The 14,085-nt window shown below is 38.4% G+C and overlaps 1 protein-coding gene across 1 annotated transcript in view; it reads left to right on the top strand.

Moving 5' to 3' along the window:
* The window catches only part of asic2 (acid-sensing (proton-gated) ion channel 2), a 259,964-nt gene that overhangs the window by 226,998 nt on the left and 18,881 nt on the right, over positions 1 to 14,085 (top strand). Inside the window, exon 6 of the mRNA XM_055223627.1 lies at positions 10,390 to 10,543. Coding sequence (XP_055079602.1) covers positions 10,390 to 10,543 — 154 coding nt within the window. The remainder of the gene's footprint in view (positions 1 to 10,389; positions 10,544 to 14,085) is intronic.

The following is a 14,085-nucleotide window of genomic DNA, read 5'->3' on the forward strand; positions in this document are numbered from 1 at the left end:
ACTAAGGCCAAGTGTTGGTATCAGATCTGATCTAAAAAAATAGTATTTGAACAACTCGAGATAATATGGGGAATAATCGTGTTGGTCATGTCATTGCCTTTCTTTTCTTTCTTTCATTTTGTGATTTTGCAGAGTTGCATAACTTCTATACAGACTATGAAGCCGTCATCATGCTAAACCTAAAGAGAAGCTACGTTGTTCCATTTTACACATATCAACCTTTGGTAATTTACCAGCAAGACTTTTAGTATAGTTCTCCACTGAAATGAATGAAATACTCAACCCAACTGTGGATCTGTAGCAGTAAGCTATACACACATAGCTCCTCCCTTCAGACAGATATAAGGCAGTGTCCAGCAGTAATCTGACCAGAGCTGAAGAAGCGTCTTAGATGAGCAGCCAAACGTCTTCACGCCTACGTTTGTCTAGTTGACACATTTAATATTTTTCTTTTGCTAACTACACTGAAACTCAAAACACCAATTTTTTTACAGTTTCTGTTTGTAGGCTAGATCTGTCGCGCTACCCTAAGTGTGCACTGTGCCTGAGTCCTACTTAGCAGAGTCATTCAATCCCCTAATGAGTGATTTCACACTTATTAGCATCTTGGCTAGCCCTGTTGTTTTCTTTGTTTTGCTTTGGGTCTGAGGATAGAGTTATAGAGTTTCAGTGTAGTTAGCTCCTCCCTTCAGACTGATATATGGCAGTGTCCAGCAGTAATCTGACCAGAACAGAAGAAGCGTCTTGGATGAGCAGCCAAACGTCTTCACTTCTACAAAGATTTGTCCAGTTGGCAGATTTCACATTTTTCTTTTGCTATGGATCAGACCTGGACGACTGAGGGATTACACAGATATAGACACACACTAAATCTGACCAGTTTAATATCTTCATTAAAACAAATAGGCGGCAGCTCGTTCACTAGAAAAGTTCTATAGTGTAACTTTAGGATTCAAAGTAAACGATGAGCATAAATGACCAAATCAATCTACTTATCTCGTTGTGTGACTTCATGCTAAAGACCATGCAGCGCTAAACAAAACTACTCACAACTACTCAAATGACAGTGTAGTTATTCATGTAATTCCAATGTAAATATGCCAGATTTTGAGTATTTTTGTTGTATTTGAGCTGTAAATGGTTGAATAGGTGACTGGTTTCAAGTAGTTTCAAGTAGAGCTATAATTTAATCTAACACCAAAACCAGATCTGCTGCATTACAAACATCAAATCATGCTAATTATTAGATATGCTAATAATAAAGATGTTAGTTTCCATGCGTTGTCTCTAGGATGAGGAGTGAGAAGTGGGAATGGAAGTTTCAGCTCGTTGATTAAAGCAAAAGTTTTGAAAAACAGGAAGTGGGACAAATAAATAAATGAATGAATAAAAATGCAGCAGTTTGTTCCATGTCACTCAACGCCGCTCATCAAGATTGTCTCAGGAAATAGTTTTGAAATTATTTGAGCAATTTATGGAAAACAAAATTAGATTTCTTTTAACAGACTTGGAAATCCTGTAATCTGCAGCCCCTAATATTGGTCAGAAAGTAGCTCAGTTGGTAGAGTGTTTGTCCTCTCATCTGAAGGTTGGTGGTTCTCGACGTACACATCATCTGTATATTGGCAATACAGCTCCCACAGATGGACGCTGTCATTGTCCTTGACTCTAGACTCTATAAAGAAGTGAACTGAGTGAGTGTGACGTCACCCACAGCGTTCTGCTCCAGTCAAATGAAGTTCATCGAGGCTAGAGCAGTTACAGGGGTCGATTTGGAGCCCAGTTCAATATTTGGAATTCCGTGTGAGTACCATAGCAACCAAAGAGGTGAGGCTGTGGAAGGTACCACCTCTTCCTGCTCGTGTCACTGGTTCAGCAGGGGGCCAGAGTTTAGCAACGCTGTCAATCAAACCTGTTGCCGATGCTATTGGGAGCAACCTCAGCGAAAGAAGTCGCCTGATTTGTCTGTTATTAATGTTCATATCTTGATTCACAGACAAAATAGTGAAATAAAAACCCCAGGATCATGTACAGTGGTTTAATACAAACATTTTTAAGACCAAAATGACAAGTTTGACAGCAGCAGTTACAGAAAGAGGGGCCACAGTTTTTCAATAGAAAGTGAACTGGAGCCAGAGTCGATGGAGCTAAAAGCGCGCCAATGCTCACTCCCCATTTAGCATGCAGCGGCTAGCAGGTTAGCTATGTATGTATACTTATACATACAGTATATGGTGGTTCCTTGATGTAAAGTGCTTTAAGTGTCTTGAAGGTGGAAAAACACTATATAAAAATGTGACTAATTACTGACGTAACTGAACTGACCCCAGATCACGTCTGTAATTTCACTTTAGATGAATGTTTGGAGAGATCGTATGACTCTCATAACGTGAGTGACATTTTCTCCCCTCCCTTAATTAAAACTAGAGCTGCAGACGTTTGCTTCTTACATTTTGATAGAAATGTTTTGATTCAAAGTCCTTACGTGCCAAATGAAATTAAAGATAGTGTCCAAATATCAGACCAGGTCCATTTACATCTAGTACAAAGTTTATTTTTTCAGAAACAGCTAAAAACAAGCCGTTCTAAAAAATGGGTAAGACTTTATAATACTACATGCACAACTAAGTGTATTAAGAATGATTAGCTACTTAACTATTACTCTCACTCTTTGCACTATGGAACTTTACTGGTACATGCTTGTCTCCATGGTGATCTCATTACTTTGCCTAAGAGCTTCACATTAAAGCATTTAAATTTTTCTATCTGAATTCTATTGGATATTAGCTCCAATACTGGGAAAATTTGCTGGATCGAGTATCATTTTCCAAATATTGGTTCAGCTGAGGTCCTGGTTGGACAAATACACTGTGTTCATAAAGTCTCTGTACAATTTAAAACATTTATTACAAAGGCATTTCATCCAGATAGTAGCAGCTAAAATGATTACTGTTAAAATGCAGATTTATTGTAATACGGTAAGTTTTTAGGTCTTGATAAAAATAGAAAATGATCAGGTTCAACATTTGTGTTATGTTAATCAGACTTGTTGTTGTTGTACTCAGTGGTTTCCAAAGTTTTTACCTCATTTTATACACCTCTATATGGGCATCATTAGCCTGAAGCACGTCAAGACGGGACTGGGTGTTCTTGTGTAGGACCTTGTGCCCTTTTGAATGCGGTAGCTCTGACTGTCTGACAGCAGCACAGATGGACTTTGTGGGAGAACGAGAAAAGGCTTCACTCACACAATCGCTGTTTTCCTCAGATGTTCTTGGCCCACTTCTCTTTCTCTCTAAAACTGTCTGTCTCCATACATTTCCTGTGCCATTTACAAATTGACGGACGTGATGGTGGATTTCTTCCATACTTGGTTCTATACTTTCATTGAGTTTGCATATCCCATTTTGTCTCATTAAACCACATGTGTCACATGATGCAGCTGAAGGACCGCGGTTGTAAATAATGTAAATTTTTGTAATTTATAACCAGTACATCCCGGAGTTCGTTTGTTTTTATTGTTTTTAATTGGCCTTTTACTGGATTTTATCGTTTTTACCAGTGGATGCTTGGATCTTAACATTTTTATCAACCAAAGACATTGCAGCTAGCTAAGGCTAGGCTACAGGTGCTACAATGCCTTCTCTTACCTCCACATCCAGCTGTGAGAGTTGCGCAGGACTGAGTCAAAAAGTTGCCGAGCTGGAACAACAAGTAACCACCTTGTTTAAAATCCAAAAGGAGCGCGATATGGATGTAATCCTGGGGAAGACTCAGGCTACCGCCACCAGAGCTCAGCTGGCGGACACGGTTAGCTTCTCCACCAATGCCTCTGTGCCTCAGCCTCCTTCGTCGTCTCCTGGTACCACAAACACCGATGCTTGGATTAAACGAGGCGCTAGACCCAAAGTTCTGAGCTCCACTTCACAAAGATCCGTGGATTAAAGCTGAGTCCCGAAATGTTGGCGGGGCGCGAGACAGCCAACTCTCGCGCCCCACTTCCCCTGCTGATATTGCCCTGAGTAACAAATTCTCAGTCCTGGCCTTAGAAGAGTTTCCTCCACTGACAGCAGGACAGCCCCAGCGGCAGCCTCCAGCCCGCTGTCGGGCACGTCCTGTTAGCATCCACTTCACCCCGGCTCCTAAACCTCCTGGAGCGTGGCGCACGGGCTCATCACCACCTTTCCTGGGCTCTCTGACTGACTTTCCGCTGATGCGCCCCTCATCTCCACCTGCCGCTCCAGCAGCCCCGAGCGGAGGCTCCGCGGCCGGGTCCCCACGCACGTCGGGCCAGACTGCTCGCCGTGAATCGGGTGTATGCGCCGCGTCCTCTCGGTGCACGCAGGGCCCGGCCACTTCCAGTGGGTGTGACCCAGGTGAAAGCTCTGCTCCGGTGGGTGTTTCCACGGCGCCACAGAGAGACCCAGCACAGGCTCCACCAGCGGCTCCAGCCTCAGCCTATTGATGTGTTGGGGTTGGGTTGTTGGGCTGTGGGGTGGTTGGGTGGGTTTGGTGGGTGGGACTGATTTGAATGCACTGTAAAGCACTTTGTGTTACATTTTTCTTGTATGAAAAGCTCTTTATAAATAAAGGTTGTTGTTGTTGTTGTTGTTGTTGTTGTTGTTGTTGTTGTTGTTGTTGTTGTTGTTGTTGTTGTTGTTGTTGTTGTTGTTGTTGTTGTTGTTGTTGTTGTTGTTGTTGTTGTTGTTGTTGTTGTTGTTGTTGTTGTTGTTGTTGTTGTTGTTGTTGTTGTTGTTGTTGTTGTTGTTGTTGTTGTTGTTGTTGTTGTTGTTGTTGTTGTTGTTGTTGTTGTTGTTGTTGTTGTTGTTGTTGTTGTTGTTGTTGTTGTTGTTGTTGTTGTTGTTGTTGTTGTTGTTGTTGTTGTTGTTGTTGTTGTTGTTGTTGTTGTTGTTGTTGTTGTTGTTGTTGTTGTTGTTGTTGTTGTTGTTGTTGTTGTTGTTGTTGTTGTTGTTGTTGTTGTTGTTGTTGTTGTTGTTGTTGTTGTTGTTGTTGTTGTTGTTGTTGTTGTTGTTGTTGTTGTTGTTGTTGTTGTTGTTGTTGTTGTTGTTGTTGTTGTTGTTGTTGTTGTTGTTGTTGTTGTTGTTGTTGTTGTTGTTGTTGTTGTTGTTGTTGTTGTTGTTGTTGTTGTTGTTGTTGTTGTTGTTGTTGTTGTTGTTGTTGTTGTTGTTGTTGTTGTTGTTGTTGTTGTTGTTGTTTTTGTTGTTGTTGTTGTTGTTGTTGTTGTTGTTGTTGTTGTTGTTGTTGTTGTTGTTGTTGTTGTTGTTGTTGTTGTTGTTGTTGTTGTTGTTGTTGTTGTTGTTGTTGTTGTTGTTGTTGTTGTTGTTGTTGTTGTTGTTGTTGTTGTTGTTGTTGTTGTTGTTGTTGTTGTTGTTGTTGTTGTTGTTGTTGTTGTTGTTGTTGTTGTTGTTGTTGTTGTTGTTGTTGTTGTTGTTGTTGTTGTTGTTGTTGTTGTTGTTGTTGTTGTTGTTGTTGTTGTTGTTGTTGTTGTTGTTGTTGTTGTTGTTGTTGTTGTTGTTGTTGTTGTTGTTGTTGTTGTTGTTGTTGTTGTTGTTGTTGTTGTTGTTGTTGTTGTTGTTGTTGTTGTTGTTGTTGTTGTTGTTGTGTCAAAGTCAAGGCCCGCGAGCCAAATGTGGCCCTCCACATCATTTTATGTGGCCCTCGACGGGGTAAATTAAAAGGTATGATGGACTTAAAATGTCATTTTACCAGGAGATACGCAGTTACACAGCCATTTTTACATCTAGGCAAATGCACATGCAATATTTGTAACTTGAATAAGTAATAAATACAGAAACAGTTAATGAATAAATTTAAAAAGTAGTTAGATTTTAGCCATTTTGCTGATGTGGCCCTCGGTGAAAATGTGTTTGACAGCCCTTCTTTAAACCATGATCCACATTGTGTCTTCTCTTGAGGAGGAGCCATTTCTTAGAGATTCATTCAAAAGGATGCCTCTTTAATCAACAGAATGCCTGAATTACAAAAATGCAATGCAATTAAAAACTTGAATAACCATTGAGTACAGACCTGGAGTTGTGTTTTGTTTCATTCACACATGTTTGAGTAACACTTTATTATTAGTCTGTTACATCTCCAAAGCTCAAAAAACTCTGTTCTACCTTGTGATGTCATGAAGTGGTAGTTTTCAAGTTAACATTTACCTTTTATTACCTTTAGTTCAGTAGAGGTTGGCAATTCCAGCACTGAAATAATCCAAATGATTCTAGTGAAGGTGTATGGAGTTTAAAAACACAGTGGAGCACTTCCTGGATTACCACATGATGACATCACAATGTGGAACAGAGTGTTTTCTTTCTCAGAGAAGAACTCAGCCTAAATATGCAGGGTTTATGGGTTAAACATGTGTGAATAAAACAAAACATAACTCCAGGTCTGTTTGTGATGAGGAAACAACATCATCAACACGGCTTAAAGCTCACGAGACTCCATTTTACGTTATATAGGACCTTTCATGAACAAATAGAGTCTAAATCGGTTTTATAAAGTGCTACCAATAAATGTAAATAAATAGGAAATGACTCTCCTCCTCATAATCCGCACGCGCTCCTCATATAGAGTCTGCAATTTTCCGTTTTGGATTGAATTATCAGCTGTCGACAAAGGGAAGAGGTTTGAAGAAAGAAGTGAAGCGTTTGGCATGCGGCGGCGTCGGCTCGTGTGCATCCAGAACCTCGCATTTGAATAAAAAGACGGGAGCGCTCAGAGGCCATATTGGATTTCCTGTCTCAATTACGTGACTGTTTGGCCTGTTTGGCTATTACACCACCGCGGGGGACAGGAGCCTAATGCTGTGAGGTCTGCAGCATGGAGCCAGAGTCAGCACAGCCTCTGCTAGAACACCGACGGCATTAACGTGTCCTTATATTTGCATTTAGATTTAAAGGTGGAGGAGTAACAGTATTTCAACTTATGGGGATATTAATGTAAAGATATGTGTATGGAAATGGTAGCTTTTTATTTAGCACTTTCCAAAAACTTCACGAAACATTCATCTTGTGGGAGCTGGAATAGCACCGCCAACCTGTGGGTCAGTGGACAAACGCTCTACCAACTGAGCTAGCGTCGCCCGTAGTCACAGAAGTAGTAGCACTAAAGAGGCCGCATTAAGTCAAATCTATTATTTTAACATTTTATAACAGTGTTCCCTAATTTTCTTACTTAATAACATTTGACTAATCCTATCTTGTCCTCTATTTGTAAGCTTGATGGCTCAGAAAATGTCCGTTTTCACCTACCCTCTATCTCCACCCACATCTCTGTACTTATGCAATGATTTAAAGGCGACCGTGGCTCAGTTGGTAGAGCGTTTCTTCACTGATTCAAAGGTTGGACGGTTAGGATCCCACTCTTGACACCAAACACCAACGGTTGAGCGGTCAGATCCACTGACCCACAGGTTGACGGTGCGATTCCAGCTCTCACAGATGAATGCTGTCGTTGTGCCACTGGGCAAGACACTTAACCCCCCCACGCCCCCAGTGTCTGTGTACACCGGTGTATGATTGTGTGTGTGAATGGGTGAGTGGCTCCTTGATGTAAAGTGCTTTGAGTGTCTTGTAAAGTCACATAACCATTTATCAATAATAAAAACATATAAATGGCAATCTGCCTTAATGCCATACTGTGGAACATTCCAGATAAAAAAATAAAATCTTGAAAAATGGAGACAAGCAAATGGTGAATCCTACACAAGAAATGTTTCATATCTCACAAGTTAAGTTAAAGCACAGGTTCTTAAAAAAACATACTTACTAGTGATCAATGTAGTATGTAGCTAAACGTAGTAGTAGTAGTAGTAGTAGTAGTAGTAGTAGTAGTAGTAGTAGTAGTAGTAGTGGCAGCAGCAGTAGTAGTATTAGTATTAGAATCTGTGCTGAAATGACCGCAGTCTTATAGGGAGCATATGGCAGCTGCAGTAGTCTAACAGCAGTACATGACTATAGAGCCAGGACAAGGACACACTTTGTCAACTCCCACAGCACTTATATCATTATTTCCTTCACATTAGGAGAAAATGCTGAAAAGTTGGTCTGAAATTGAGAACACAGCAGTGAAAGTGAAAACACAGCAGTGAAAATGAGAACACAGCAGTGAAAGTGAAAACACAGCAGTGAAAATGAGAACACAGCAGTGCAGCTGGACATGTGTGTGCAGCGGTTACAAAGAGAACATTGGTCTCTTGGTGATCTGCAGGGCTTTGATTAAACCCAGACATTTCAGGCTCAGTCACTGATCCAGCGCTTTGGTATTTTAATGTCTGCTACTGCGCCGGCGTCTTTAGCTGGTGGGGTCTGCCGTGCCGGGGTTGTCAGCTGGCGGGGTCACTTTGTTTAACTGTTATGATCATCCTTATTTATCACATTACATTTTAGTCAAAAGGGTCAGTTTAAAATGTTGACTGATCTTAAAAATAACAACAAAAGGTAACCATGGTAACCACGTTTGTGTTAGGACATGTTCAGAGATGGAACGTGATGAAGTAAAAGTAGTAAAGTACTGTTGTTAAGTAAAATTTGTAGGTATCTGTACTTTACTTGAGTACGTTTTAATGTGGATACTTTTTACTTGCTTTTAGGTGTCTGTACTTTATACTCCATGACATTTTTTAACTGGACTGAAAAGTAAAAGTATTTTTTCTTATAGTTTATAACCTGCTGAAAAGGCTGAGGGTTTATTTTTTAACATGTTCATAATTTGAGCAAAACAGAAATATTAAAATAAAACCAGATGAAAAAAAACAAACAAAAAACTATTGATTCATAGTAAAATCACTACATTTGAAGGTTTATAAGACCTCAAAATATGCACAAAATACGTTTTACTTTTTACTCTTTAAGTACATTTTTAAAGGGGTATTTTTCATGTGATACTTTTCCTTTTACATGAGTTTTTTTTTTTTTTTTGCTCCAATATCGGTACTTTTACTTAAGGAATACAACTGAGTACTTCTTCCACCACTGCATATATTGTGACACATAAACGGTACATTTAATAGTAACAGTAATTGTAGCAAAGGTTATGTCAAATACCAATGTTTTATTCATATTTTTTCTTAGTGTATAGATCATTATATACAATTTTTTTCTTTATAAATAAATCAGAAGTATCTTAGAACACAAACATAGAAACAGTGTGTCCTTTGTTTGACTGCATAACTGAGCTCATAAAATCCATAGCTTTTCATGGGATTATTATCACATTATCACATCTTCATTAAAATAGCACACATTCACACACACTTTAATACACCAGTGTACACAGACAGTGGGGCTTTTTTTTTTTTTTTAAACCTTTATTGGGAAATAATATTATTTAACACCCAAATGAACCTCTCTGAAACAAAATAACCATGAATTTGACAGTGTTTTGGCTGGAGTTTTGGTTTGGCAGGGCACAGCAGTCTGATTTTGACCCTTAGAGCTACTTTTACGATGTGCTGCACTTGTGCCAAAAAGAGTTTAACAATACAGTATATAAAGCTAAAGTATTAATATCATGTTTCTGACTGATGGTATAATCAATATTGAAACATACTCAATATATCGCAATAACACCAACATTCTCCATCTGATAAACATTTTACAGAATATGTTAAATAAAGCTGAGTGTACCTGGAGTTGTGTTTTGGTTCATTCACACACATTTGAGTAACACTTTATTATTCGTCTGTCTACATCTCCAAAGCTCTAAATGCTCTGTTCCACCTTGTGATGTCATGAAGTGGTAGTTTTTTCAAGTTAACAGCTCCTTGTAATTTTAGTTCAGTAAAGATAGTCAATTCCAGGACTGAAATCATCCAAATGATTCTAGTGAAGGTGTATGGAGTTTAAAAACACAGTGGAGCACTTCCTGTATTACCACATGATGACATCACAAGGTGGAACAGAGTGTTTTCAGTTTGAGAGAAGAGCTCAGCCTAAATATGCAGCGTTTGTGTGTTAAACATGTCTGACTGAAACAAACAAAACACAACTCCAGGTCTGTTTATGATGAAGACACAACATTATAGCATAGACCAAATAATAATGTAATATGAGCCTCTTTAAAGTACAAAATTAGCTTTGATTTAGTCCTGTTTTTTTATTTTTTTATTTTGGTTCAGTAATTAAGGCATGTGCTTTTTTTTTATTATATCTGAAATGATTGGGTCAAATATCATAACAATATCGATATGGCAGTTCCTAACAGCCATATTCCATCCAAAAACAGTACCAGGGGCTCCAACTTTTGCAAACAACTTTACAAATAACTTCCCTCTCCCTCCATCCCCCTCTCTCCCCTCCTCTCCTCTCCCCTCCTCTCCTTCATTCTCTAAATCCCATTTGCCTCCTGTTGTTTTTCCTTTAGCCAAACTGTCTGCGGTGGAGGGCAGCAGCTGCATGTGCCGGACGCCGTGCAACATGACTCGCTACAACAAGGAACTGTCCATGGTCAAGATCCCCAGCAAGACCTCAGCGCGTTACCTGCAGAAGAAGTTCAACAAGTCTGAGAAGTACATCACGTGAGTACACACTATTTCCTACAGGGGGCACTATTTAGAGGTCACTAGACTGATCAATATATAGACCATGAAAGGTATCAAATTTGTTAAAAATAGAGACACCTGACCCATACGCCACACTGAGTCTAGAGCAGGTCTATCACAATTATTATGATGTCACTTATGTTGAATAAATAGGAACCTCACCAGCCCTGCACCTATGACTCCGACGGCTCCTCTGGGATGTAAACAGTCCGTCCTGTGACCAAACATCCATCAACAACGACAACCCCTGCAAAAAAAAAAAAATTCTATGAGCACATCTAAAGTCTGAAGTAACAGTACTGGAGTATACAGTTTTGGTTACTCATCCCACTGTGAGGAAGTGTATAAGCAGAGATGTGTAGTACTCAGTTACATTTTACTTTTTGAGCAACCGTTCTTTTCTCCAACTTAATATTTAGTTTAACGTAACAGTCAAAAAGTGACAAAAGCTTTGTATTGACAATATGAAATGATCTGAACATTTGTGTTTCTTGCTCCGCTCTTCAATAGTAGTTTCCCCAAATACTGATTGATCAAGTGAGCAACATTTGACTCTCACAGTTAGCTAATAACTACTAGCGTTAAACAGAATATATTTAATATTTTGTACATAAATTAAATGTCTAAACGTACATAAAGTATAGTAAAAAAGTAACATTATCTGACCTCGGATATGCTCAGAGCTGAAGTAGTTGAATTTGTGGCCCGTTGAGTTCAAGTTCTGCTGAAAAACAAAGAAAGAATTAGCCCATTAGCTTGATGCTATTAGCTAGTTAGCTTAGCTTATCTTCTCTCTCCGAGTGCAGAGAGAAAATGGCAGAAAATCGGAATGTAAGGGCTTATATATGCAACTATTAGCAACCATGGAATGTATCTGGTTACCATGACAGCGGTTAGCTTGTTTTGATTTAATTTTAGGTTTGTTGTTATGGTTTTACATTGTGAAAAGAGCGATAAACATTGTCAATTCTCTACTCACGTGTGGGTCACTATATAATCTCAGGGACTTCTGCTGGTGTATTTTTGCCTTATGTTCATTATATACAAGGTTTTCTGTATTTTTAACTAAACAAATGACAGTATATTCCCTTCTTTACCATTACAGGTATCAAATTTGTTAAAAATAGAGACACCTGACCCATAAGCCACACTGAGTCTAGAGCAGGTCTATCACAATTATTATGACGTCACTTATGTTGAATAAATAGAAGCCTCACCAGCCCTGCACCTATGACTTTTCCCACTGTGAGGAAGTCTATAAGCACAGATGTGTAGTACTCAGTTACATTTTACTTTTTGAACAACCGTATCTTTACTTCTACGTAATATTTAGTTTGAAGTAACAGTCAACAAGTGACAAAAGCTTTATGTTAACAAAATGAAATGATCTGAACATTTGTGTTTCTTGCACCGCTCTTCAGTAGTAGTTTCCCCAAATACTTATTAGTATAAAAACTCTTTACTATTTAATAAGATTAAGAACAACCCAAGAAATTTGTTAATATAATTTGTGGCCAACTCTAACCAATTTGCAGGGACATCAAGGGAGCAACATTTGACTCACAGTTAGCTAATAACTACTAGCGTTAAACAGAATATTTTTAATATTTTGTACATAAATTAAATGTCTAAACGTACATAAAGTATAGTAAAAAGTAAAGTCATCTGACCTGGGACATGCTGAGAGCTGAAGTGGTTGAACTTGAGGTCCGTTGAGTTCAAGTTCTGCTGAAAAACAAACGAAGAATTAGCCCATTAGCTTGATGCTATTAGCTAGTTAGCTTAGCTTCTTTCTCAGAGTGCAAAGAGCAAATGGCAGAAAATTGGAATGTAAGGGCTTATATATGCAACTATTAGCAACCATGGAATGTATCAGGTTACCATGACAGCGGTTAGCTTGTTAGGCCCGAGTCTGGGACAATGTCCCGGCGAGGGACTCATTAAAACCGTGTTTGAAATCCGGAAAATGGCAAATATCAAGTCGTACACACGCCCCGACATGCCAGTGAGTGGTGTCAAAATTTAGAACTCGACGAGCTCTAATTCTCACCGAAGACTCTGAGAAAGACTTTGATTTCAAATCGTGGCACTATTTCACAAAATGGTTCTCTAGCGCCCTCTTCAAATTTAATTTTAAAAAATTCGTAAAAGACTCTTGAAAAAATTCACAGGGCCCTTATTTGTGATGGGGCACAATGTGAGAAAGTCACATGTTTCTATCTCTTATTGTTTAGGAGAAAAATAATGGGTGGAAAAAAATGTTCATTATTATTATTATACTTACCGTTTTGAGGACATTTTTGACCCCTTGATTGTTAACAAAAAGTCAATTTTATTGGACCCAAAATTCAAGTTTGGCAAAAAGTAATTATTTTGATGTTCACAAAAATGATTCTTTCAAAATGACTCAATAGCGCCACCTCAAAAATCAAAATACATTACGGCAATGAGAGACCTTTTTTTTATCATAGACAAATGAAATTTGATACAAACATAGAACATGTCAAGACAAGTTAAAAATTATATTATGACCCCACCCTAAACCCTACAGGAAGTCGGACATTGTGCGTAGAACCAATTTTTTTCAAAATTTTATCTCTCACGTTTGAATTTTTTACGCCATGGATTTTCATTCAAGCAAATTGGTCAAAATGAACTAGACCCATGTGGGATTATAGGCTACTCTTTTGGATTTTGTTAAGTCATAAAATGTGGGTGTGGCCAACATGTAAACAAAAATGGCATTTAGTATTTATTTGTACCTAACACACTGTGTCCTGTAAACCAGCATTAATATACATTTTGGTAACACTGTTGATCTGAACCTAATGATATACAATTTACATAACTGAGACAATCCAGCGCCCCCTTGAAATTGTGAATGGGATCCAAAAAATGTTACGTTGTCAGAAACATTTGAAATTTGCATGGACATTCCCATACTGAACAAAAAATCCAATGAGAACATAGCTCCATTTAAAAGTGCGTTGCCATGGCAACGTCTGACATTTCTCATTGAAATACATGGGTTTTTGTTAACGGGGATGAAAAAAATGACTTTGTCATAAACTATTGAAATTTGCTACACATGAAAATATTCAGAAATGCTCTCATTGAAATGAATGAAGTAGTATTACTCAGTCACTGATTTTGGGGAGAGGGGCAATGTAAGCGGGAATGAGAGGCGAGCTTTGACTACAGTTTTGTGTTATTACTATAGACTGTATATACAAATGGACATAGCTAACCTAGACCCTAAACTAGGACCAGTAGAGATTTTTGTTTTGTTAAATTAAATTGAACAATACAAGATGCTGCACTGTAATAATCTGTATCCTAAATGAACATAATCAACATTAACCACCATTTTAAGTATTCTTCTGCAGCTGTATCATTAAGAACAAACTTAAAATACTAAATTATACTTTTGATTTGATTATCACAAAAATAGCTCTTATATTATACTTAACCAATTAAATAAAAATGGAGGGGACTCTAATTAATCTGTGTATTTTATA

This window comes from Periophthalmus magnuspinnatus, chromosome 8 (genome assembly GCF_009829125.3).
Source record: "Periophthalmus magnuspinnatus isolate fPerMag1 chromosome 8, fPerMag1.2.pri, whole genome shotgun sequence".
In the NCBI taxonomy this organism is placed as follows: domain Eukaryota; kingdom Metazoa; phylum Chordata; class Actinopteri; order Gobiiformes; family Gobiidae; genus Periophthalmus; species Periophthalmus magnuspinnatus.